Genomic DNA, 24,530 nt, shown 5'->3' with positions numbered 1-24,530 from the left:
TGGCAATAGGTATGTGTCATGCAGGGTGTCATGCGGGGTCTCTCCCCACATAAGAACGCAGGACATAGTGAGGCCAAAAAGGAACACCCACGGAGCCATAGGTAGGGGAGTCACACCACTATACTCTCACTGGGGGCTGGGTTGGAGACACAGGAAGCAGGAGCCACACAATTCTCAACCCTCACTGTGCCGCTTGCAGACTCAGCCACCATCTTCTTGCTAGCCCCCCATTTGCTGCTAGCGTAGCCACGGCAGTTATATTCGTGGCCAATGGCTCACTGGTTACAGCTGATGGCCATTTGATCACAGTCGATGGGTCGATGGCCATTTACTACCTGAGCCAGCACCTTTCGATGTGAGGCCGAGAGCCTGGAAACTGCTTTTTGGGGCTCTGTCCCCACACTCCACCCCTACAGGCTCTCGCCTCACAATCTACGCTACAAGCGTCTTCCACGAGGGGCCCTGTGTGAGGAGCCTGGAGGTGAATGCTATTTCCTGGACACAGCCAAGCTCTCTGGTCATAGCCAGGGTTTCTCAGGGCACCACCAGTACTTCTGGGCACAGCCAGACTTCCTGGACTTCTTAGGGTACCACCAGTCTCCCCGGGCACAGCCAGGGCTTCTCAGGGCACCACCAGTACTTCTGGGCACAGCCAGGCTTTCTGGACTTCTTAGGGTACCACTAGTCTCCCCGGGCACACGAGGGCCTCTCAGGGCACTGCCACTCTCTCTGGACACAGCCAGACTTCCTGGACTCAGCCAGGGCTTCTCAGGGCACTGCCACTCTCTCTGGACATAGCCAGACTTCCTGGACTCAGCCAGGGCTCTCAGGGCACTGCCACTCTCTCTGGACACAGCCAGACTTCCTGGACACAGCCAGGGCTCTCAGGGCACTGCCACTCTCTCTGGGCACAGCCAGACTTCCTGGACACAGCCAGGGCTCTCAGGGCACTGCCACTCTCTCTGGACCTCTCAGTGTACCGTGCAGGAACAACAGCAGCTCACAGTCAAGGTGCTTACATATTCTCGATGGCGGCTGGTCAAGACACAAAAGCAAACATCTGCCAGTTCGACTACATAGTGGTATGTTCCCAAACAAACAGTCAAGCTGTCCATTAAATTAGGGATGGAAGGCAATTCCCCATAGTCCATAGTCATTTGCCAGGGCTGTCCTGGGGGTGAGGGATGACCTTGACCTCACCCTCATCTCCCATGGAGGACTCAGCAAGTGTTTCCTCCTGGGACTACAAGTCCTGCATCCGGGCTGCCTCAGCAAGCACTTCCCAGCCCACCGGGCTGCAAGTACCGTAGCTTTCTCTGGCTTTGCTGGTTTGGGAACTATCCATGTCTTCCCAACCCCTCCACGGGGTCCAGCTCTCAGGTAGCTGCTCCTCCTAGTCTTCCTGCAACTGAGTGTTCATAGGCACAAACTGCTCCACCGTCCTTCGGAGAGCTTTGGCCGACACCTTACCCTGCTCGCTGCGCCATTTGTCGTGCAGGGGATCCTGCCGACTACGCCATGTGTCGTGCGGGGCGGCCTGCAGGGTGTCAGGCGGGGTCTCTGGTCCCGCTCCCCACATAAGAACGCAGGACATAGTGAGGCCAAAAAGGAACACCCACGGAGCCATAGGTAGGGGAGTCATACCACTGTACTCTCACTGGTGGCGGGGTTGGAGACACAGGAAGCAGGAGCCACACAATTCTCAACCCTCACTGCGCCACTTGCAGGCTCAGCCACCATCTTCTCACTAGCCCCCATTTGCTGCTAGCGTAGCCACGGCAGTTATATTCGTGGCCAATGGCTCACTGGTTACAGCTGACGGCCAACTAGCCACAGCTGATGGCCATTTGATCACAGTCGATGGCCATTTACTACCTGAGCGAGCACCTTTAGATGTGAGGCCGAGAGCCTGGAAACTGCTTTTTGGGGCTCTGTCCCCACAGTATGTCCAAAGATCCCTTTTGATAAAGACAGCAGTCATATTGGATTAGAGAGCTTCCTAATGACCTTATTTTACCTTCATCACCTCTGTAAAGATCCTATTTCCAAAAAGGTCACATTCAGAGGTCCTGGGGGTTAGGACTCCAAAATAGCTTCTTGGGGGACACAATTCAACCCATCATGCTTCAGTATTCACTTGATTGCCTTTCTAAGTCCCAGTTACCATCTATTCTGATCAGGACTCACTTGCTGGCCTTCCTAAGGCAGTGAGTTTCTTTATAACATCAGTTGTTTTGTAACACAGGACATTATTGCATTGACAATTTTTAATTTTTAATTTCACATTGCAATGATTTGTGTTAATATAAATCGACATTACATAGGAGTGGTAAAATTATGTTAGGTGCTGCTCAAAACATTTAATTATAAGTTCTTATTTTGTATGTGTGTGTAGGCCATCCATCAGTGATGTTGTTTCCTGTGGGGACATACAAGTAAGTGGCAGTTACCAGATTTATATAGCATTTATCCTCATAAACATCAAAACACTGGAACCTCCCACTGCCTCAGTTTCCGGCACAATTACAGTAGGGTTAATAATACCCAGCTGTCTTCCCCCAAGATCACAGAGCTGTGGGGGTGACTCAGGAGCATTATCACCCAAATTCTCACTAGAAGAAAGGTATGTTTGCAGAGTGTGTTTGTATCAATAGCTTCTCATCATCACCATTGTTTGTTCTGGGTCACTGGGGTTGTCCTCTGAATAAAGGGGTACTTGGTTAACTGCAGAATCTGCTGCACTGTGGAGAATGTTCTGTAGTCTTTTGGTCTCTTTCCCTCATGGTATTACCCTCTGCATTGCTGTCAAAACGTTTATATGTTCAGGACCATAACCCCTGGCCACTTAACCTTCTTTTTCTTTAGAGCCTGGAAAAAGGGGAAGGAAGATTTGAGTCTGTTTGCGTTCGTGGACGATTGGGAATGAGGCAGGCGGAGAAGGAGGATGTGAAAGCTCTGAGAACCCAGGTCAGACGTGGGTGCTACCTCTTCCAAGCCGCGCTCACGCAATGCCCGATGGGTGGTTAATCCCACATGATCCTCCCAACCCACAGCTCAGCGCGGGCCCTCGTGATCTACCCTCCTTAAGCCTCTCCCGCGGTTCAAGAAGGGCATGTGGTACTTTGGAAACCTTAGAAATCACACGTGTAGTCTTCCCAGACACGAAGTGCAGGTGGGGAGAGCAGTGTTTTATCACACACATGCCTGCGCTTTGAGCCGTCTTGAGGTTTGTCGGGGACATTCTGAGCGGGAGCTTTGGGAAAGGGCGTTACCCTGGAAATCACGTAGTGTCGTCCTCGGACGTTATCCAGAAGCCACCCAGCAGGGCTAAGGCACCTGCCGGAGTCCCCAGGCTGGACGTCCTTCACTCTGGACACCTACGGATGGAAGCATGAGCATTCAGAGACGCAGGCACACAACGTCCATCCAGGGGATTAACACCCACACCTGGCCAGACGACCACGCAGGTCACCCCGCCTAGCCTGAGCCCACCCCTCATCTGCGTAGTCCGGCCTCTCATCTGCACAAGCCCGCCCCTCGCCAGCGCAGGCACGCCTTTCGCGGTGTCCGTCCCGCCCCCCACGTCCGCTCCGGACTCCGCTCTCCGTCCCCCGCTCTCCGTCCCCGCCGCTCCTTGCGTGCTCCTCGGACTCCGCAATCAGCCCGCCCCCCGATGCCCCGCCTACCCCGTGCGCCGCTGCCCCACTCGGCCCTGGAGTCCCGCCCCGCCGCAGCGGGAGCCCGCCCTTCCCTCGCCAGCCTATTGGAGAGGACGTCGCCGTGCACTGACCAATGGCATAGCGGCAGGAGTGTCTCGCCCCCGCGCTGTGCGTCGGGATAAACGCGGTGCTTCCGCCGTCCCTGGGCTGGTCACACACCATGTGGCGTTGCAGTGGGCGGCTCACTGGCGTGCTCGGGAGGCTGAGCGGTCGGTGAGACAAGGACAGGCGGGTGGAGCCGGGCTGGTTCCAGGAGAAGGGGGCGGCGAGGTCGCTGGGGGGCGGCGGGGAGGCGACGGAAGGCTCAGGGTGTCGTCCTGGCGGGAGGCGCCGCAGCACAGCTCTCTGCTCTGGGTGCTCCTGCACCCCTAGGCCCTTCGCCAGGGGCTCCTGCACCCCGAGAGCCCTCGTCTCGCCTGGGCCTCCTGGACTTCAAGAGCCGGGAGCCCAGCCTGAGGACCCTTTCAGGGCCGTGGAGCGCCGTCCCGCTTCCATCGCCTCCCCCGGCCCCGTCCCCACACATCCAGGGAGTTCCTGCCCAGCACCCAGGTTGGGGTGATGCAACCGGATAAGTCTGTGGAGTAAAGCAGGACCAGGCCCCCGAAGCGGGAACTGCCGTGCGCTCGGCCGAGCTCGGACTGGGTGGCCCTGTGTGCAGTGTCAGGGCTGTGGAAGTGAAGACGGGTATTGCTGTAGGTTTCAATACGTGTGATGAAAGTAACTGGTGGTTTATGGGCCTCAATACGTTTGCCCCCCTTTTTTGTTGTGGGCGGTGGGTTCTTAAGAGACCCCAGGCTTCCACACGATGTACTTCAATTTCAATTTAAGCTGCTATGTTTTTAGTAAAATTATAGCTTAGAGGATTTGAACTTTTTAAACTGTTTGTGGGAAAAGATTACTTTTAGTTTTCAACCCTGAACGAGTGCCATGCCTTCAGTTTGGAACATGTAACATTTGACCTGTGTATTTTAAAAAGCGAGGTGGTTTGGTTTCATGCTAATTCACAAAACCTTGTTTAGTTTATAGTGCCCCGGAGCCCAGGTGAGGAGATGCAGGAGCTTGCGTTGTTGGGGTGCCCTAGTGGTGAGCCATGTTCATTTGTGGAGTTGCTGACCAGAAAGTATATGGGGCCGGGGGGCATGTTGCCTCAGGCTTTTCATGGGCTTGTTGTGGAAGCATCTGATTTTTGTAATTGGGTTCTTGACAAATAACTTCTTAAAATATCCCACCATTCTCGAATTTACTAAATCAATAAGGAAAATATTAGTTGATTATAGTAATCTGCATAATTAGTATGGACCGAGTTAGTGTTTTTCCTGTACATAGCTTCATTAAAAGAAATATTTTTGTGAGAAATATTAATGGAGAAATCCTATAAAACATACAATACAGTTGGGGAAAATTTTATTTAAAAATAAGTTGTGTCACTGTTACTCAGTTTAAGATTAGCCCTAACCGGTCATAATTCTCCATCCCTCTTAGATTTAATCTCTCTCCTGGTTTACAGAAATTATCTCCTTGCTTTTCTTTATAGTTTTACCATCTATACACATTCCTAGAATACAGTGTTACCTGTATTGAACAGTACCTGTTTAGAATAACACTGTGCCTGTCCTTTTTTTGGTTTGTTTTTGGTTCAGCATTTGTGACCCACATCTTTGTTACATGTAGTTGGAGTCCATTCTTACGGCTAACTTTATTGATTGAATAGTGCACGATTCATCCCTTCTCTGCTGGTGGACATCGCGGTTGATGGAGTTTGGGGCGTTTGGGGCTTTAGGAACGGTGCCCACACTTGTGCAAGCTGCTCTGCAGCTTCCCCCATATCCGAAAATAGAGCCATTCTGTAAACCTTCCTAAGCTGAAATGGCCTAAAGGGAAGAAACAATTACCATTAGTTCATATGGAAAAGTTTTTGAGTCTTCCCAGTCCTCAAAATAACCTACCAAATCATAACAAATAATGCATAAAATCTGAAATGCATTAATGTAGAATAAAAGCAGGAACGCACGAAACAAGCTGAGACGCAGCACAGCTGCCTGCAGCCAGCTCAACTTGGGGCCTTGGTGCCTAGTGTGGTTCCTGGGACGGAGCTGGGCTGGTCCCTCTCCCTGCTGGGGCACCCTTTCCCCTGTAGTGGCTCCTGCAGAACAAACGCTGAGCAGTGTTTACGCTTTTAACCCTTTTTTGTAAAAGCAAAAATCCCCGTGATGTGTCTTTCGGTTGGAGTGAAACAGGTACTAACATAGGTCTGAAAATGAAGTGGCGGAAAGCAGACATTTGAAAAGCAGGGTTACCTGCAATCTGGGTGAGTGAAGCGCTATCTAAGTCCTGCCAAATGCCGTGCGAGGGTCAGGGTCACTGTCACAGTGTGAGAGTTCCTGGTAGTGCTTAATTGTCACCAGTTTGCTGGGTGTGTGATAGGACTTCATTGTAGGTAAAGTTTATTGAGGTGCTGTGATGGAAGAAGCCGCGTGGACGTGGGAGTTGTTTTTCATGCAGTTAAGGGAAATTGGTGTCGTAATTTTGTTGTAGTTATTTACAAATAAAAGGTTTTTGGCATCTAACATTCGTTGATGTTATGAAGCTTTAGCTGAGTTGAGATAAAAGATGGTTCAAGTTGAAAGAAGTGTACCAGAAATGAGTTTACTGGAATTGTGTTTGGAAGATGCGAGGTTTAATTTTTCTTGGCATTACCTTGATCACACGGTGATGTGTTTTTTACGTTGTGGAATGTGAGGCCATTTTCCTGCAAACCATCTAACTGATTACTTTCTGTAAACGTAGCCGTGCTGCCCTCAGAGCCGGACGGTGGAGCAGCACCACAGCCTGTGAGAGGGCGCTGCAGTACGAAGTGGGGCAGAAGATCCACGGATTCACAGTCAACCAGGTACGCCCGCCAGGGGCACAGGGGACAGGGCTTCCTACATACACGTTCCCAGTCCTTTCCCTGAACCCCTTCAGATTTAGAGAGCGAATCAAACTGATGTTTCTGCCTCTGCATCTGGTCACCCCACGTCAGACTGAACATCGCACAGCCACTTGGGTCAGGTTTTGCTGTGAAACGAGTTTGCTGCAGATTTACATAAAGACTGGTTTGGAGCCGTTTGCGTTTCAGGGTTATGCAATAGAGGTTGCAGTCCTGCACTTAGTTAAGTTGATGTTAGAATGGATTTCATTTGGCTCTTGTTTTGCTTAAACTGTCACATTGGTTTTGTCTTTACTATGACAGTCGAGACGTATGTACTTCACATTGGCTCACTGGCAACGTCCTGCTGGGACTGACGCGCTCACAGGCAGGCAAGCCGCTCACGGGCCAGAGGACCAAGTGTCTGTAATACAGGAATAGTGGTGTGGGTGGGGGTCACGGTGGGAGTGCAGCCAGCGGCAGGGAGGCAGGAGGACAGGGTGGCGCTGGGTAGTGTGGTAGGGCGGGTTCCTGGACAGGGGGCCGTTGAGTTCAGAGGAAAGCAGCATGGGCAGGGCCCGGGGGGTTGGCTCGAGGCGGGGTCCTGGTGCTGAGTCCTGACAGGTGTCTCTCAGGTCCCAGCAGGCCATGCAGAGGGGTTGCTGTCTCCAGGACAGTTACAGTAAGGAGGGCCTTACTCGGGGTGGGGTGCTGTCCTGTAGTTTTCAAAGTTTGTTTCCAGTTGTAGTGAGAAATCGCTGACATGCATACGGTCTGAGTTTAAGGCGTACACAATGCCGGTTTGATTCACCTCCTGTGTGAAATGGTTCTGTTAATGTCCTGTGTGATAGGTTCTGTTAATGTCCATCTTCTCGTATTATTCATCTTGTATAGAAACTGATTTAATGGTAAACCACGACCGTCCTTATTTGAGAAATAGTTCCTGTGAAAGCTGTTAGGAGGCAGAGATCGCACTGTGTCTTCTGCGATCTCTCACAAAGCACAGTAAGCTCTGAGAGACCGGTCACTTCATAGCTGTAAATTGCACAGTGGTGGGCCACATTGGGCCCAGGGCGCGGGGTCAGGACACCCAGCTCTAAGCTCTGCCCCTCCAGTCAGCGCAGACGGGTTACTTTCACGGCCTCTGAAAAGCGGGGTGGTGGCGGTGTGCTTGGCCCAGTGACAGGTGTTGTGCTTAAAGGAGAGGGGCCCCGGCACAGGTGGACGTAGGGCCGCTCCTTCAGTGCCAAGGACTGGAGGTCTACGTCAGGCCTGACACAGAAAGAGACGACTGCCCTCGGGGAGGGTGCCTTCATTTTTATTGTCCCCTCCTGGGCCCTCCCACTGGGAACAAGTAACTAGTGAGAACCCCATGAACTAGACGAGGCCGCATGGGGTCCCCGAGCCGCCGCCCTGGGCTGAGGCCCATTGCAGCATTTAGCTCCGGGAGCGTTCCGGCATTCCAGTGACAGCTCTCATGCCTGCGGAAGGCTGGGGTAACAGAAGCGTTCTGAATCCACCTGCAACGGGCGGGAAATGGTTAGAAAACGTCTAGCAAATAGTACACTCTCTGGAAAGGAACGGTGTGTGCTGTCATCAGCCTAGCTCTTACCGTCCTCGTCCGTGAGGTCCGGGTTTGGACGAGGGGCACCCACGTCCCGGTGTGGTCCGAGTTGAAAGCAGATGACCTGACGTAGTCGTTCTGAACGCCTTTGCATCTGAGTAGCTGCTCCTGTTCTTGTTGCTTCAGGTAACATCTGTCCCTGAACTGCTCTTGACTGCCGTGAAGCTCAGCCATGACGGCACGGGAGCGAGGCACTTACACCTGGCCCGAGAGGACACAAATAACCTGTTCAGGTGTGTGGGCACCCTGAGAACCGTTTCTCCAGAGAGCATCCCCCATAGCTTAAAGTGACAGGGCTGACAGCACCCTGAAAAGGAGGAAAAGGTTAGGTGAATTTACATGCTTGGCTGCGCACAGTTAAAGGTGAAAGTCGTACATGATTTTGCACATTACAGTCAGCAGACATTTCTGTGGAAGGGGGTGAGGGTAAAATGAAGAATTCTGGTGGTTGGCTCTTCGGGAGCTGTGGCGTGAGCCTAACGCACCCGTCCTGTCTCTCTGGCCGTAGTGTGCAGTTCCGCACCACTCCCATGGACAGCACTGGGGTTCCCCATGTTCTCGAGCACACGGTCCTGTGTGGCTCACAGAAGTACCCGTGCAGGGATCCCTTCTTCAAGATGCTGAACCGGTCGCTGTCCACCTTCATGAACGCCTTCACAGGTAAGACCCACATCTGGGCTGGAACTGCGGTGGGTCTGTCTCTAAGGTGGGTAGGGCATACGGTTGGCGCTCTGGTGGGTGAGCATAAACTTGCCCTTCGCAGGTCTGCAGGGCAGACATTAGCACGGTGGGCCTTTGGGCATGCCACACTGGGTTGTAAAAACTGGGCTTTCGGGCAAAGGGTAACTGAGGGTTTTCTTTGGGGAGAAGGTCTTTGGGGAATAGTGCTGTGAGATCGGGCCTTTGCAGCACTGTGCTGGTGTTGACGGAGGTGCTGTTTGCATTTTAATTCTAGGAAACAGGAGAGTGAATAGGCTGATGGTGAGTGCATAGTGTGTTGGGAGCAGCTCAGGAGCAGTTATGGGGACACGCTGGCACACAGCTGTCCTTGTCGGCCTGAGAGGTCGCTGGTGCCAGGCCCGTTCCTCTGAACCCCGGGCTGGCAGGAGTGCAGCCTCTGTGCCCCTGACATTAGGATTTACTGTGATACTAGGGCTCATGGTGAGGGTGAGACGAGACTTGACAGGAGTGTTTCTGCAGGAATCTGGTGTTTTAAAATCTTCCTTTCTTTTGCACCCAGCTAGTGATTATACTCTGTACCCGTTTTCCACACAAAACCCCAAGGACTTCCAGAACCTCCTGTCTGTGTATTTGGATGCAACCTTTTTTCCGTGCTTGCGGGAACTTGATTTTTGGTACGTACTGAGTAGTTAATTGATGCAGACTGTGGTATTACAGGCACTATCGCCGTGTAATTATTTGTTCTTTTTTAGGCAGGAAGGATGGCGACTGGAACACGAGAATCCAAGTGACCCTCAGACAGCCTTGACTTTCAAAGGGGTCGTCTTCAATGAGATGAAGGGAGCGTTTGTGAGTCTTTTCCTTTTTATGTTGTGTGAAAATTATCTTTCTCTGTAAACTATTGAAGTATAAGTAGGTTTAGATCATTCGGTTATGTCATTTAATATTCTCGTCATATGGAATTTACCAGATGAGCTGAGCTGGGGGACAGTGTTGTGAGCAGAAACCGCAGGACCGTAGCAGGGCCAGGCTCCCCTTATCTTAGACCCATTCTTGTAGACCAACAGTTGCAACTGGCCTGGGGACCCCGTAGACGACCTGCAGGTCTGTGAGACAGGAACTGTTTTCATGACACAACTACGACGTCTTCCACCCTCGTTCCCGTCAAGCACACCACGGAGTCCCCTAGGCTGTCACGTGGTGTGTGAGGTCTCGACTTGTCAGCACAGAAGCTGGTAAAGAAGCCAGCTGCCTTGTGTGAAGCCAGATGTTAGAGATTTGCAAACTACTTGAAATAGCGCCACTCTTCTCAATAACTTTGTTTCGTTACGAAAAGTATCTTTCAAAAGATATTTAGTAACCTGTAATAACAGGTTAGTGAATACAAGTAAGTCCTTTGAGAGTGTTTCAGTTTTAATTTTTAATACAAAAAAATTATACACACACATCCCTGTATGATCCAGAAACCCACATCATCAAAAGCTCCTCAGGGACCTCAGTGTATTGGAGAGCGAAGGGTCAGAGAGCCGCTGTCCTGGCCGTGTTCCCCCAGCCCCTGCTGTGTGGGGCTGGTCCCTTGCCGGCCGCCTTCTGCCCCTGGAGGCTACTTCTTTCCTTTAGATTTTAGTACTCGGTTTGGGCAGCATTCCCCCCAAGCGTCTTCTTGAAACTCGAGTTAGGGTGACAGCCTTCCCTCTGGACTCCCTTGGGACCTGCCTGCAGCATCCTTTCCGTGGCCCTCGCCTGTGGGTGGTGTCACCCAGTGCGCCCTGCAAGGGGGTGGCCTTCTCTGGCAGCCAGGCCCTGCGTCCCGCACGCAGGTCCTGAGTGAATGGAATGCTGCTCACACAATGTCTGCATGGACATCCTGGTGTACGTTTGGGACGGTTTTAGTTGCAGGGTGTCCCAGGGTGCGCTCCCACTCCCACGGGTTAACCTACTGTGCTGCGCAGGGTGAGTGCCACGTTGCATGTGACCTGTCTCTTTTCATTTGAAGGCGGACAACGAGAGGGTATTCTCACAGCACCTTCAGAATCTTCTGCTTCCTGACCACACGTACGCCGTGGTCTCCGGTGGTGACCCCTTGTGCATCCCAGACCTCACGTGGAAGCAGCTTAGACACTTCCACGCTACACATTACCACCCCAGCAATGCCAGGTGGAGTTTCATTTTTAAAGTCTGATGGCCGTTTGATTGGGAGGTGACTTGTTGGCGCTTTTTATACTGTACGCTTCCGCCATTTGACAACCAAATGAATTTAGACAGGATTCTTCATAGGTTGCCTGTCTCATTTATTCGATGCTCAGTCTCAGTCTGCAGCCACCCCTCGTGCACCCAGCCTGGTGGTGCCAGCACCTCCTGGAGGAGGGCTCCACCCACAGGGGCGGGCGGCGTGGGTGCCCGTAAAGCTCTGTGGCCTTGGTCCTTCACAGTGGGGCTGCAGGTCGTGACACTGGATACTTTTTGGTAAATTGCCTGTTTCAGAGATCACTATGATGAAACGCTAATACTTGTGTTTATAAGTAAGTTAAATACTAATGTAAAGTCAGATTTGCAAGATTGAGTTAAGTATAAAAAAGGTAAATTTTAATTATGAAACTTCAAATATACAGAAAAGTGTAGACCCCAGAAGAGTGGTGCCCGTGCACTGACTACGCGGGTCTCTACTTTGCCGACAGGTGTAGTGGGGTACCCCTAACACTCTACTTGTAGCCATGTAATGTAAGGGTATTTTCTTACATAAGATAATACCATTTTTCACACTTAAATAAAAAAAAAAATAGTTGATTAAAACCATTTACCACTTACCCTAAATTGAGACTTGCTAGTTGTCCCCAAAATGTTTGACCCAAATGAGGCCCATAAATCGCATTTTGTCAGTGTGTCTCTTAAGTTCCTTTCCTGTAGGACAGTATCCCCGCCAACCCCTTGTTTTCATTGAAATTGAAGAAAGTAGGTGGGCTGCCCCTGAACTCGCACCTTCTGGGGCATCAGATTGCCCTTTGTGGCCTTGGTGGGCATGTCCTGTGTTTCCTGAGAGCTGGACTTGGCTGCGAAGACCCAGTTCTCCTGCATAGGTGCTGCCTGCACTGCATGCCTGCAGCGTCCCGTCAGACATCTCGGAGCTGCTGCCACAGTGGGGCTGCTGCAGCTGGTCTTCAGGTCCCAGGTGACTGTGGCCTCCCTCGCGGACCCAGGCTCCGAGCCGGCACCCTGGGAGCCCTTGTGGAGCCCCTTGTCAGCCTGTCCCGATCCTGTAATCACTGATGCTGCCGCCCGAGCAGCCCTTTAGGAGACTGAGCACAGTTTCCACAGAATTCTGTAACGTCTGAGGGCGCTGTCCGTCCGCGGGCTGTGGGTCCCCTGAGATGCGGTTCTGGTGGGAAAGGCGGGCTGCTGCTTTCCCTTCGCTGTCCAGTTTCCGGGGGCCATGGTGGCAGCCACTCCTGCATTGACGACAGAGACTTTTTTAGCCTTACTTAGTTTTATATTTACCATTAGGAACCTATACACCTATTTTTATAAGTGTATATATCTGAGGGTGTGATCAAGTGGAATTTTTAATTTATTTTTTATGCTCATGTCCCAACTCTGGCTGGAGGGAGCTCCTTCAGGCTCACTGTGTCCTTCTGACAGTTTTTAGTCTTCAGTCACCTCTTTGGTTTCTGCCAATCCGCCTCCCTGCCCCCGCCATGCCCCAGTCCAGGCTCCTGCCCCAGATGTGCAGCTGGTCATGTCCCAAGGCGTCTGACCCAATGGGGCAGGTGTTCACAGACCAGTGTCTGCACGGGAGCCAGGGGCTCACGCTCCTGGTTGTCACTTTCTAAACCTTTGAGTAGAAGTTTTTAAAGGATCTGTAAGATACTAGTTCCCAAAATTTTAATGTCGTATTGAAGAAAAAGATCAACACTGTCATTTTAACCTTTTTCCTTCTGGCTGAATAGGTCACAAAGTATTTTAACATAGCTCTTACCTGGTTTTTTTTAACACCTTTATAATAGATTTAAAGTAAAGAGCAATTATTGCCAAATGTACATTCAGTCGTTCTGTACAATGTGTGTTTTGTTTAAACCACCGATCTTCTAAAAAGAAAGAGGAAGAAAGAGTTTACCAATACCTCTGGTGTTGGTAAACTACTCGGAAATGGAAAAAATATGTACTCCTGAATAAAGTTCATTTAATTATGGAACTGGCTTGTTCCAGCTGTTGTATGCATACGTTCCTACAAAAAGCCGTATGGGTTGATTTCTAATTTTTTAAACTAAAAGAGACTAATAAGTACATTCCCGAAATTTCAGGTTCTTCACTTATGGCAGTTTTCCATTAGAACAGCACCTGAAACAAATACATGAAGAGGCACTGAGTAAATTCCAGAAAATCGAGCTGAGCACCGCGGTGCCGCCTCAGAAGCCTTGGGATAAGCCGGTGAGTGGCCGCGCAGAGCATGCTCAGTGTACTGTTACCCTGTCTGCCAAATACGCAGGGTGCAGACGCGCTGGCTAGTAATGATAGGATTGCCTTTCAAATGGGGTTGTGGGCTCTGCATGTATGTAAGATCTTCTCAAGCCTACAGAAGGTTATTTGTTATTTGTTTGAAAAGAAAGTTAATTAAGAAAAGTATCTCTTGGACCATTTTATTTTATTTTCCCATCCCCCAACCTCTCCCCTTTGGCGTACCTAACAGTCTGTTTCTGTTTGGTTTTGTTTATTCATTTTTTTGTTTTGTTTTTATTTTTCGATTCCACATGTAAGTGAGATCCTATGGTATTTGTCTTCGATTTATTTCACTTACCATAATACCCCCCCGCCCCCGCTATGGGTCCATTCATGTTATTGCAAATGGGAACGTTTCCTCATTTGTATAGCTGAGTGACATTCCACTGTATATACGTACCATCGCTTCTTTATCCAGCTGTCTCTTGATGGGCATTTGGGTTGCTTCCATATCTTGGCTGTTGTGAATAGCACTGCAGTAAACATAGGGGTGCATATATTTTTTTGAATTAGTGTTTTGGATTTTTTTGGGTAAATACCCAAGAGTGGAATTAGTGGAATTGCTGGATCATAGGGTAGTTCCATTTTCAGATTTTTGAGATACATTCCATACTGTTTTCCATAGTGGCTGCACCAATCTGCAGTCCCACCAGTAGCTCACGAGGGTTCCCTTTTCTCCACATCCTCGCCAGCACTTGTTGATTTATTGATGACAGCCATTCTGACAGGAGTGAGGTGGTATCTCATTGTGGTTTTGATTTGTATTTCTCTCAGCAGTGATACTGAGTGTCTTGTGTTTGTTCGCCATGTGTGGGTCTTCTTTGAAAAAGTGTCTATTTAGGTCCTCTGCCCATTTTGAATCAGATTTTTTTAGCGTTCACTTGTATGAGTTCCTTATATATTAGGTTGGTGCAAAAGTAATTGCGGTTTCTGCAATTATTTTTAACCTTTTAAACCATAATTACTTTTGCACCAATCTGATACTTTTGCACCAACCTAGTAGCTTAACCCCTTATGGGATGTATCACTGGCGAATATCTTCTCCCATTCAGGAGGCTATCTTTTCATTTCATTGACGGTTTTCTTTGCTGTGCAAAAACTTTTTAGTTCGATACAGTCCCATTTGTTTCTTCTTTTGTTTCCCTTGCCAGAGGAGACATATCCAGGAAGACATAGTTAAGAGCAATGTCAGAGAGTTTGCCGCCTATGTTTTCTGGGAGTTTTATAGTTTCAAGTCTTACAGTTTCAGGTCTTTATGCCATCTTGAGTTTATTTTTATGTATTTTGTAAGAAAGTGGTCCAGTTTCATTTTTTTGCATGTATCTGTTCCATATCCCCAACACCATTTATTAAAGAGACTGTCTTGACCTCACTGTATGTTCTTGCCTTCTTTGTCGTAGATTAAATGATCATATAGGCATGGATTTATTTCTGGGCTCTCTATTCTATTCCATTGATCTGTGTGTCTGTTTTTATGCCAGTACCACGCTGTTTTGATTACTTGCGGTATAGTTTGATATCAGGTAGTGTGATAACCTCCAACTTTGTTCCTCTTTCTCAAGATTGCTGTGGCTATTTGGGGTCTTTTGTGGTTCCATATAAATTGTAGGGTTATTAGTTCTAGATATGTGGAAAATGCCACTGGCATTTTAATAGGGATTGCTTTGAATCTATAGGGATTGCTTTGGGTAGCATGGACATTTTAATAATATTAATCCTTCCAATCCATGGGCGAGGAATACCCTTCCACTTACTTGTAACTTCAGTTTCTTTCTTCAGTATTTTGTAGTTTTCAGAGTACAGGTGTTTCACCTCTTTGGGTGAATTTGTTCCTAGGTATTTTATACTTTGGATGCAGCTGTAAATGGGATTTTTTTTCTTAATTTATCCCAATCATTCGTTATTGTTGTGTAGAAGCACAACTAATATGTGTTGATTCTGTATCCTGCAACTTTACTAACATCATTTATTCTAGTAGTTTTGGGGGAGTCTTTCTCAAACCATTTACACATCCAGATAACCTAATGTGAACCCGTTCATTCATGCTCTGCCTATTACACGTATCGCATGGTCTTACAGAGGGAATTCCAGATCACCTGTGCCCCGGACTCACTGGCCGCAGATTCCTCTAAACAGACAACCGTCAGTGTCAGCTTCCTCTTGCCAGAGTAAGTATCCGTGTGAAAGGTGAAGACATGCAGGTGAGCAGGGTCAGAGTGGGTTCTCCAGTCAGGTGTGGATGGTGGGTGGTTGGGATTCAGGGCTCCAGCAGGTGGTAGGTGTCAGGAGAGTTTTCAGCAATGTCTGGGTTGGTTTTGGGGGAAATGGCTTTGGATAGCCTTGCAGAAGAAAAGTCACTTCTTTCTCACTGCATTGTAAGTCTTACTCCTTGAGAAAGACTGACTCAGAGCAGCGGTGGTTAACATTTGGGGTCACAGGTGTCTGAGCATGAGAAGAGGGCCGTGCACGCTGCCTCAGCAGTTTGGAGGCACACACAACTCGAACTGTAAAGACTGGACGCCGGAAGGGTGTGCGAGCCGTGGACGCCCGTCGGCTTGTGTGCTCCCTGCTGCCCATCTCCGCTCGGCTCCTGTCTGCCGTGTAGTGCTCACAGTGCTGTTAGAGGCGAGCACACGCTCGGCCCCCTCCTGCAGCAGCATTCAATGTGCAGCCCAACTGTCTCACGGTTTGGGTCCAAAACAACCCCCAGTATGAGAAACACAGTTTCTCAACTTTGCCCGTACAGCTATTCAAATAAAGGTTGAAATTCAAGACCGTCTAGTAGAACATCCGCTTCTTTGGAAATGAGTGGCAGTGCGGTGGTGGTTTTAATGAGTTTGAAAACATAAGGGACAACACTTTGCTCTTTTTTCTCCCCTTTTAAATGAAGCATCACTGATACATTTGAAGCCTTCACATTGAACCTTTTGTCTTCCCTCTTGATCGGTGGACCCAATTCCCCCTTCTACAAAGCCTTAATCGAGTCTGGGCTCGGCACAGACTTCTCTCCTGATGTCGGGTAAGCTTCATCACGGGTCACATTAGTACCTCACCTTTGGGAGCAGTTTTGACATTTGACAATGTTTGGCCATGTTTTTGGTTGTCACACCTGGGATGGGTTTCCTGGCATACCAGGGATGTAGGCTGCTTCACATCCCAGTTATAGGACGGCCCCTACCATGCCAGCACACAGCTGTGCCTTAGCTTGTGGTTTCAGTAAGCTGCTTCCGTCCGCTGCAGGGGCGTTTGGGGGAAAATGAAGAAAGTAGAAAATTACACTTTTCCACGATCCCAGAATGGCATACTGCAGCCTTTTCTAAAAGTCAGCTCATTAAATATATTTTGAAATCTTAAGATTTTGTAACACTCAGCAGTTCTCTATTTCTACATTTATTTTGCCCTAACTCTTTTTAAGTTGTCATGATGTTTGGAAATGTTCAAAGGACACGAATGTAATGTGGCCAGTTATGTCTGAGAGCAGATGTCTGAGGACGACACTGCTTTCATTGGCTTGGTTGTGTGGGATTTGAGAGTTAACGCTCTTAGCTCCGTTCCTTGGCGTAGTTGCTCTAAACAGTGTGTGGTAAGCGAGTGGTGGGAGCCGCACGGGCTCTGTGCATGCTCTTCTCTCGGGTTCCAGGTACAACGGCCACACCAGGGAGGCCTACTTCAGCGTGGGCCTGCAGGGCATAGCCGACAAGGACGTTCAGACAGTCCGGGACATAATCGACAGGACGTTGGAGGACGTCATTGCGTACGTACAGCCCTCTGCTCTGATCCTCTGCCTTCTCCGTTGTTCGGCTGTCTACATTTAGTGGTAGACATGTTCTCCTTTCTGTTGCCTGCATCACGCAGGTGGAATTCTGGCTCATACGGTAACAGTATTTAACTTTTTGAGGAACTTCCAAATCACATTGTTCTGCAGAGTGACTGCACAGTGCTCACACCGCACCCAACGTGTGAAGGTCCAGTTGTCTCCTCTTCAGGGCGTTCCAGTCCTCACAGACCTTTTAATTTTTCTGGGTTTTATTTTTTGAACCACCCGGGTAGGCTTGAAGTGGTTTTAATTTGCATTTTTGGGGGGACTAATGACGTATGGCTTTTTTCATGTGCTTATTGGCCACTGTCTTTGGAGAAATATGCACTTCTTGATCCATTTTTTTATTTGGATTATGTGTCTTTTTAATTTATTTAGAGAGTTGTAAATGTTATTTAAATATTTTGGATTCAAGGCCCTTATCCGACACATGATTTGTGAATATTTTCTTCATTATACAACTTATTTTTTTGCTCTCCTGATTATGTCCTTCGAAGCACAAAAGGTTTTACTTTTGATGTCCACGTTACCTGTTTTTTTCCTTCAGATACTTGTGCTTTTGGTGTCACTTGAAACCATTGCCTAACAGAAGGTTACGAAGATTTACTCCTTTTTTCTATTCTGATAATTTTTTAGTTCCTCTTTTTAAATTAAATTTGCTGGGGTAGCATTGGTTAATAACACTGTGTGAGTTTCAGGTGTACACTTCTGTAATACAGCATCTGTATATGGCATTGTGTGCTCACCACCCAAAGACTAGTCTCCTTCATATATTTGACCACTTTACCTTCTTCATCCTCTCCCCACTCCCACTTCCCCTGTGGTAACCCCCACTGGTTGGGTCTATGAGTTTGTTTGTTTGTTTGTTGCTTTTGTTTTATATCCCACATCAGTGAAATCATACGGTTCTTGTCCTTTTCTGCCTGTCTTACATGATACTCAGGATGCATCCATGTTGTTGAAAATGGCAGTATTTCATCTTTTTATGGCTCAGTAACATTCTATTGTATGAATGTGCCACATCTTTATCCATTCATCTGTTGATGGACACTTAGGTTGCTTCCATATCTTGGCTATTGTAAATAATGCTGCGGTGAACATAGGGGGGCGTGTACCTTTTTTGAATTAGTGTTTTCGTTTTCTTCAGATAAAAACCCAGAAATGGAATTGCTGGGTCATAAAGTAGTTCTATTTCTAATTTTTCAAGAAACCTCCATACTGTTTTCCGTAGTGGCTGCACCAATCTGCAATTCCACCAACAGTGCACAAGGGTTCCTTTTCTCCACATCCTCCCAGCATTTGTTGTTTGTTGATTTATTGATGATGGCCTTTCTGACAGGAGTGAGGTGGTATCTCACTGTGGTTTTGATTTGCATTTCCCTGCTGATTACTAATGTTGAGCATCTTTTCACATGTCTACATATTGGTTGTCTGTTATGTCCTCTTTAGAAAAATGTCTCTTCATATCCTCTGTACATTTTTTAATTGGGTTGTTTGTTTTTTGTTGTTGAATTGTATGAGTTCTTTATATAATTTGGATATTAGCCCCTTATCAGAGGTGTCGTTTGCAAGTATCTTCTCCCATTCGGTTGGTTGCCTCTTTGTTTTATTGATGGCTTTTTTTTGCCATGCGGAAGCTTTTTAGTTTTATATAGTCCCATTCATTCATTTTTGCTTTTATTTCTTGTGCTTTGAGGTTAAACTCATAAAATCCTCTCTGAACCCAAGGTCCATAAGTTCAGTACCTATGTATCTATGCAGTTTATTGTTTCAGGTCTTATGTTTAAGTGTTTGATCCATTTTGAGTTAATTTCGGTACATGGTGACAGCACGCTAGTCTCATTCTTTTGCATTTAGCTTTCCAATTCTCCCAGCACCATTTAGTGAAGAGGCTTTCTTTTCAACATTGTATTTTTTGGCTCCTTTGTCAAAAATTTGTTGCTTATATATGTGTGGGTTATTTCTGGGCACTCAGTTCTGTTCTATTGGTCTGTTTGTTTTTTGTCAATACCATGCTGTTTTGATTATTGTAGCTTTGTAGTAAAAACATTTATCTCTTTTCAGTGTCTCCATGCTTAATATTTCTTTAGGAAAGGATTTGAAGGTGATCGAATTGAAGCTTTACTTCATAAAATTGAAATACAAATGAAGCATCAGTCTGTCAGCTTTGGACTCGCCCTGACGTCTGTGTGTAATTTCTCACCCACCTTGTCTTTTTTATGTTACTTTTATAATTAGTGGTTCTTAAAAATACAGGTTACTATTCATAGCATCTTTCATTTGAACCTTGAAAGTTAAGGTTGTTTTGGATCTGAGATAAATTTATTTTTAATTTAGTTTTATATTTTGTTTGTCTTTTTACTAGCTTACTTAAGTGTTTTTTGATAGCTATTTTTTTATGTAAAATAGATTTACATAGAACTCTTTAAATAGTGGGGATTTATGATAACTCTTGATCTGTTGGTAATTGTATTTTCTAAAAATAATTTTTAAACCTGAGCTTTTTTATTTTAATAGGAAAACAAGGTTTAAAATGAGTTTAGTTTTTCTTCTACTCAAAGAATGACTTATTTTTTAAATATACAAAAGCAGATTTAATCAAATGTCATAGCTTTGGTGTTTACTGACCTAAGGAAGAGTGTGTGGTGTAACGCGCTTTGTGGATTTCACACCCTCTGTTCCAGTACATAGCTTCCTGTTGGAACCACGATGGGGACCCTGTGGAGCTCCTGCAGCTGGGACGTCACGTGGCTCAGTTCAGGCAGTGCCTCAAGGAAAACCCCAAGTTTTTGCAAGAAAAAGTGAAACAGTATTTTAAGGTAAGAAAACAGAAGAATTTAAGTCTGTAATTTTGAAGTTGTGTTTTATAATAATGAGAAGAGCATTAGGAATATAATCTATATTTAAGTCAATTTCTGTTAATAGGTGATGTAATTTCTTATTAAAAATTTAAATGTTCATATTAACTTAAAAATGCAATTTTCCAGACTCAGATGTCAGTTGGTGTTTTTATATGAAAATATGCGTGTATGTATTAACAAATACCTGCATGTGTTTTTGGTCTAGTTTGTTAGTAGAACGTACAGGATAGGAGGCAAGTGGCCTACACGTGTGACTGTTCTGGTTCTTGGTGAAGCGCCCCTTGGAGCCTGGCTCCTTAGCTTCCATAGACTCCTGGGCCTCTTTTCTTGGTCGTGGTCCGCAGTCGATAGTCAGTATGACAGAACTTACAAGACCTGGCCATGGGGGTAGGACGGCTGAGTTATTGAGAGTTACTTTGCATAAAGTGTTTGTTGTACTAACACTCCCATCTCTCTGTGGGATTACACGTGAGCGTTGTGTATGTGTGTGTGTGTTTAGTTGTTGAAATGAATCAGGGAAGCACGTTATGTCACCTAACATGATTATGTTAGGTCAGCATCTGTTTTATACTCATAATTTATAACATAATGAAGAACTCACCTTTTGAGAGATTAACAGTATAATGAAGACCAGATAAAAATTATTTTCTTGTACGTTGTCTGCCATTCAGACTAAACTCAGAAATTTATAATATTGAAAAGTGCAAAGTTTCCTCGTACAACCAGGGTATAAAGACAGTGCTGACTGTTTGCATGTATGGTTCCGACATAGTAACTGTAATCACCATCCTAATAGCCTAGTAACAGCACACGTGGATTACGTAGTTACTGCATCGCAGGTAGGTTGGGAGAATTTTATCTGGCTCTTACTTTCCGGAAGACCACCATGAGGTGAGTTCTGTCGTGGTCACTAATGAAAATGGGGCAGTGGCACTCGGGACCAAGGGCACAGTGCTGTAGGCTGCGTTAGTAAGTCTCCTGTGACGTGGCTTTTTGGTTGCTGTGCTTGTTGCAGAATAATCAGCATAAGCTGACTTTGTCAATGACACCAGATGACCAGTATTCCGAGAAACAAACACAAATGGAAACAGAAAAACTGAAGCGAAAGGTCAGCTCTCTTTCCCTGGAAGACAAGCAGCAGATCTACGAAAAAGGTCAGACGCTTCCCTGGACACTTATTTGTGAGCTGGGAGGCCCCAGGAGGTGGGTCTCGTCTCGGTGAGGGGTACGGGCATGAGCCATGGTGGTCTCCGTTTGGGTCCGTGTGGTACAGGTGCAGTGAAGACAGAATGTTGTATAATTTCTTACAGCGTTGGACATGCACTTACCATAAAGCCTAGGGGTCCGACTCCTGAGTATTTACCCAAGAGAAGTGAAAGCTTATGTCCACACAAAACTTGAAACAACACACTACCACCAACCTGGTATGTCCACACAATGGAATAGTGCTAAGCCCCAAAGAGGAACAAAATACTGAACACTCAGATCAATGAATGTCAAAGACATCCTGCTGAGGGAAAGTAGCCAGGCACAGAACACCACGGAGGGAGTCCACTTACGTGAACCCTGGAAACGGCCAAAGCACTGGCAGGCTGGGAGGCAGGAGTGGGGCAGGGGGTGGTCTGCTGCCAGCCCAAGGGGACTTCCTGGGTGCTGGAGATATGCTGTGTCATGACCTGATGGTTGCATTATTCGTTTGTCAAAACTCATTGAATTCCAACTCTTCGACTGAATTGCATCATGTGGACATTATATATTAATAAGGCCTGTTAAATATGTGCATGGTGTGCACACAGATACACCCCCATTCTGGTCACGCTGACTTTGAGGTGATTCAGTCTGGTAAAGGCAAAGTAAAGGTCAGCATGTAACCTCTATCTCTGAGTTCTTCATTCACAAATAGCACGTTCTTGTGAATGAGAGTTCTTCATTCACAAATAGCACGTAAGATCCTGCGTAAACGTGCTATTTGTGAATGAAACTGAACACAAACTTGTGTTTTGTGGGTGCCAGGTGACAGGTTCCATCTCCATTTTTTGGTTTTTGTTTGGGGTATATTTGACACACTAGTTTCAGTGATCGTGAAGTGCTGTATGTGTGTCTTGTGAGCTGATCCCCACACGGCTTCTAGTTAACACATGTCACCAAAGAGTTGTAGTTGTTTTTCTCACGAGAACTCTTAAGATTTACTCTCTTAGTAACTTGGAAGCGTACAGTATCAACTATAGTCACCGTGCTGTGTATTCCATCCCCAGGACTTACTATTTTATAACTGGAAGTTGTCCCTTTGACCCCTTCACCCATTTTCCCACTCCAACCCCCTGTTTCTGGCAACCACCAGTCTGTTCTCTGTATCTGTGAGCTAGCTTTTCTTTTGTTTGTTTGTTTTTAAATTCTGCATACAAGTGAGACACTTGTTGTTTGTTGATTTATTGATAGTGGCCATTCTGACAGGAGGGAAGGGGTATCTCATTGTGGTTTTTATTTTCATTTCTCTGGTGATTAGTGACCTTAAGCATCTTTTCATATGTCTGTTGGGCATCTGTGTGTCCTCTTTGGAGAAATGTCTATTTAGGTCCTCTGCCCATTTTTTAATGGGATTGTTTTTTGTATTTCATTGTATGAAATCTGTATATATTTTAAATATTAAACCCTTATGTGATTTGCAAATATGTTCTCCCATTCTGTAGATTGCTTTTTTATTTTGTTGATGTTTTCTTTTGCTGTGCAGCTTTTTATTTTGATGGAATCCCACCCATCCATCTTCCATTGCTTTGTCTTGGAGATTGTTGTTGTTTTTTTTTTGTTTGTTTTTTTTTGCTATTGCTGTTGCTCTAGGAGATATTTTTGAATTAAATTTATTGGGGTAACATTGGTTAATGACATACTAATTTTCAGGTGTGCAGCATTACAATCCAACATCTGTGCACTCTGTGGTGTGCTCACCACCCAAGGTCTAGTTTCCATCCATTACTATATATTTGACCCCCTGTACCCTCTTTGCTGTCCCCTAAACCCGCCCCTCTTGTACCCACCAATCTGTTGTCTGTGTCTATGAACATCTTGTTACTTGTTGGTTACTTTTTTTGTTTTGTATCCCACATGAGTGAAATGATATGGTTCTTATCCTTTTCCACCTAACTTATTTCACTTAGCATAATAGTCTCAAGAGCCATCCATCTCGTCACAAATGGCAATTAAATGGATATGGCCACTATGAAAAGCAGTATGGAGGGTCCTTAAAATATTAAGACTAGAACGCTCATATGATCTAGCAATTCCACGTCTGCGTATTTGCCCAAAGAAAACGAAAACACTGCTTTGGAAAGACATGTGTACACTTATGTTCGGGTAGCATTATCTACAATAGCCAAGACGGGGAAACAACCGTCTCCCATTTTTAATTTGCGCAGGACATAATTCCACACCTCAGCAACAGAACGGACACTCCCTGAGTGACCAGATTCCTGGCCAGCTGTGTGGTGTTCTCTGTTTTAAAGGAAACCAGTTACTCTAGTCCACACCGTGTGTGAACGAATGCAGCCCCGGGGGTTGCATTCTTACAGATCGCATTTTACAGATGGTGGCAGAGTTCCGTGAAGGAGAACACTTGCCAGTGCGCTCAGTGGTCCCCTCCGGTCAGGAAGTCTTAGGTGTGGACTTCGTGGGAAGAACCCAAGGCCACTGTGGGTTAGCACCAAGGGAAAAATGGGAATGGTCTCTCATCTGACGTGTTAAACACTAATCTTGCAGTTTGGGGTGTCTGTGTAACATTATGTACTGGGAAGGGGTGTGGCCCTGCAGTTGGGAGCACGTGGCCTGGTGACGGGGCTCCGTGCATTCAGAGAGGGCCGGGGGTGTTTCAGAGGACGCAGGAGGTGGGCCTGTGAGCTGTCGCCAGGGCTGGGCAGGTGAAGAGGCAGGAGGCCTTGGCATTTTCAAGTCAAACACGCTGAGTTAGAGAACGTCTGAGGGACAAGGGCTTGGGACACTTGGATGACTGGGGCAGGGGTGACAGCAGGTGAGGAGGGCTGTGATCGTCCCAGAGGTTTGAGTGTAATGTGTGCAGGGACGAGCCGGAAGGGAGCGGGTGAGCCTGTGCTGGGACCTGGGCACAGCCCTGGCATGGCCTGTGACGAGCTGCCCTGACTCCCACCTCTCTCAGGCCAGTTCCATGGTCTGTGGCTCTTGGGGACCTTTGGGGAGCCGGACGTGGAGGTCAGACTCCAGGGCGCCGTTCCCGTGTGACGTGATGCACTTCTGTGTGTGACAGGACTTTAAACCAGGCCGTCTGTTCCCCTTGCTCCTGTCAGCTCTGCCGTGGGTCGCGTGACACAGGGCCGCGTGAATCCCCCACTGGCCGGGCCGGCGGTTCTGTGCAGACTCGGGGAATGGGGGGGCCTCTCGCATCCCATCAGACCATGCG

General features: G+C 47.1%; 1 protein-coding gene across 3 annotated transcripts in view; it reads left to right on the top strand.

Annotated features, from left to right (window-relative positions):
- The first annotated feature begins 3,810 nt into the window (after positions 1–3,810).
- PITRM1 (pitrilysin metallopeptidase 1) overlaps positions 3,811–24,530 on the top strand; it is a 31,783-nt gene continuing 11,063 nt past the window's right edge. The window contains exons 1-14 of one of the 3 annotated variants that reach the window (XM_033102163.1): positions 3,811–3,932; positions 6,507–6,609; positions 8,378–8,484; positions 8,760–8,911; positions 9,492–9,606; positions 9,685–9,781; positions 10,929–11,089; positions 13,231–13,357; positions 15,506–15,594; positions 16,317–16,445; positions 17,067–17,180; positions 19,334–19,430; positions 19,928–20,062; positions 21,120–21,258. In XM_033102163.1, coding sequence (XP_032958054.1) covers positions 3,880–3,932; positions 6,507–6,609; positions 8,378–8,484; positions 8,760–8,911; positions 9,492–9,606; positions 9,685–9,781; positions 10,929–11,089; positions 13,231–13,357; positions 15,506–15,594; positions 16,317–16,445; positions 17,067–17,180; positions 19,334–19,430; positions 19,928–20,062; positions 21,120–21,258 — 1,618 coding nt within the window. In that variant the 5' untranslated portion in view covers positions 3,811–3,879. The remainder of the gene's footprint in view (positions 3,933–6,506; positions 6,610–8,377; positions 8,485–8,759; positions 8,912–9,491; positions 9,607–9,684; positions 9,782–10,928; positions 11,090–13,230; positions 13,358–15,505; positions 15,595–16,316; positions 16,446–17,066; positions 17,181–19,333; positions 19,431–19,927; positions 20,063–21,119; positions 21,259–24,530) is intronic. The other 2 variants (XM_033102165.1, XM_033102166.1) reach the window with 2 other exon arrangements.

This window comes from Rhinolophus ferrumequinum, unplaced genomic scaffold, assembly GCF_004115265.2.
Source record: "Rhinolophus ferrumequinum isolate MPI-CBG mRhiFer1 unplaced genomic scaffold, mRhiFer1_v1.p scaffold_109_arrow_ctg1, whole genome shotgun sequence".
Lineage (NCBI taxonomy): Eukaryota > Metazoa > Chordata > Mammalia > Chiroptera > Rhinolophidae > Rhinolophus > Rhinolophus ferrumequinum.
This window is presented reverse-complemented; position numbering and strand designations above follow the sequence as displayed.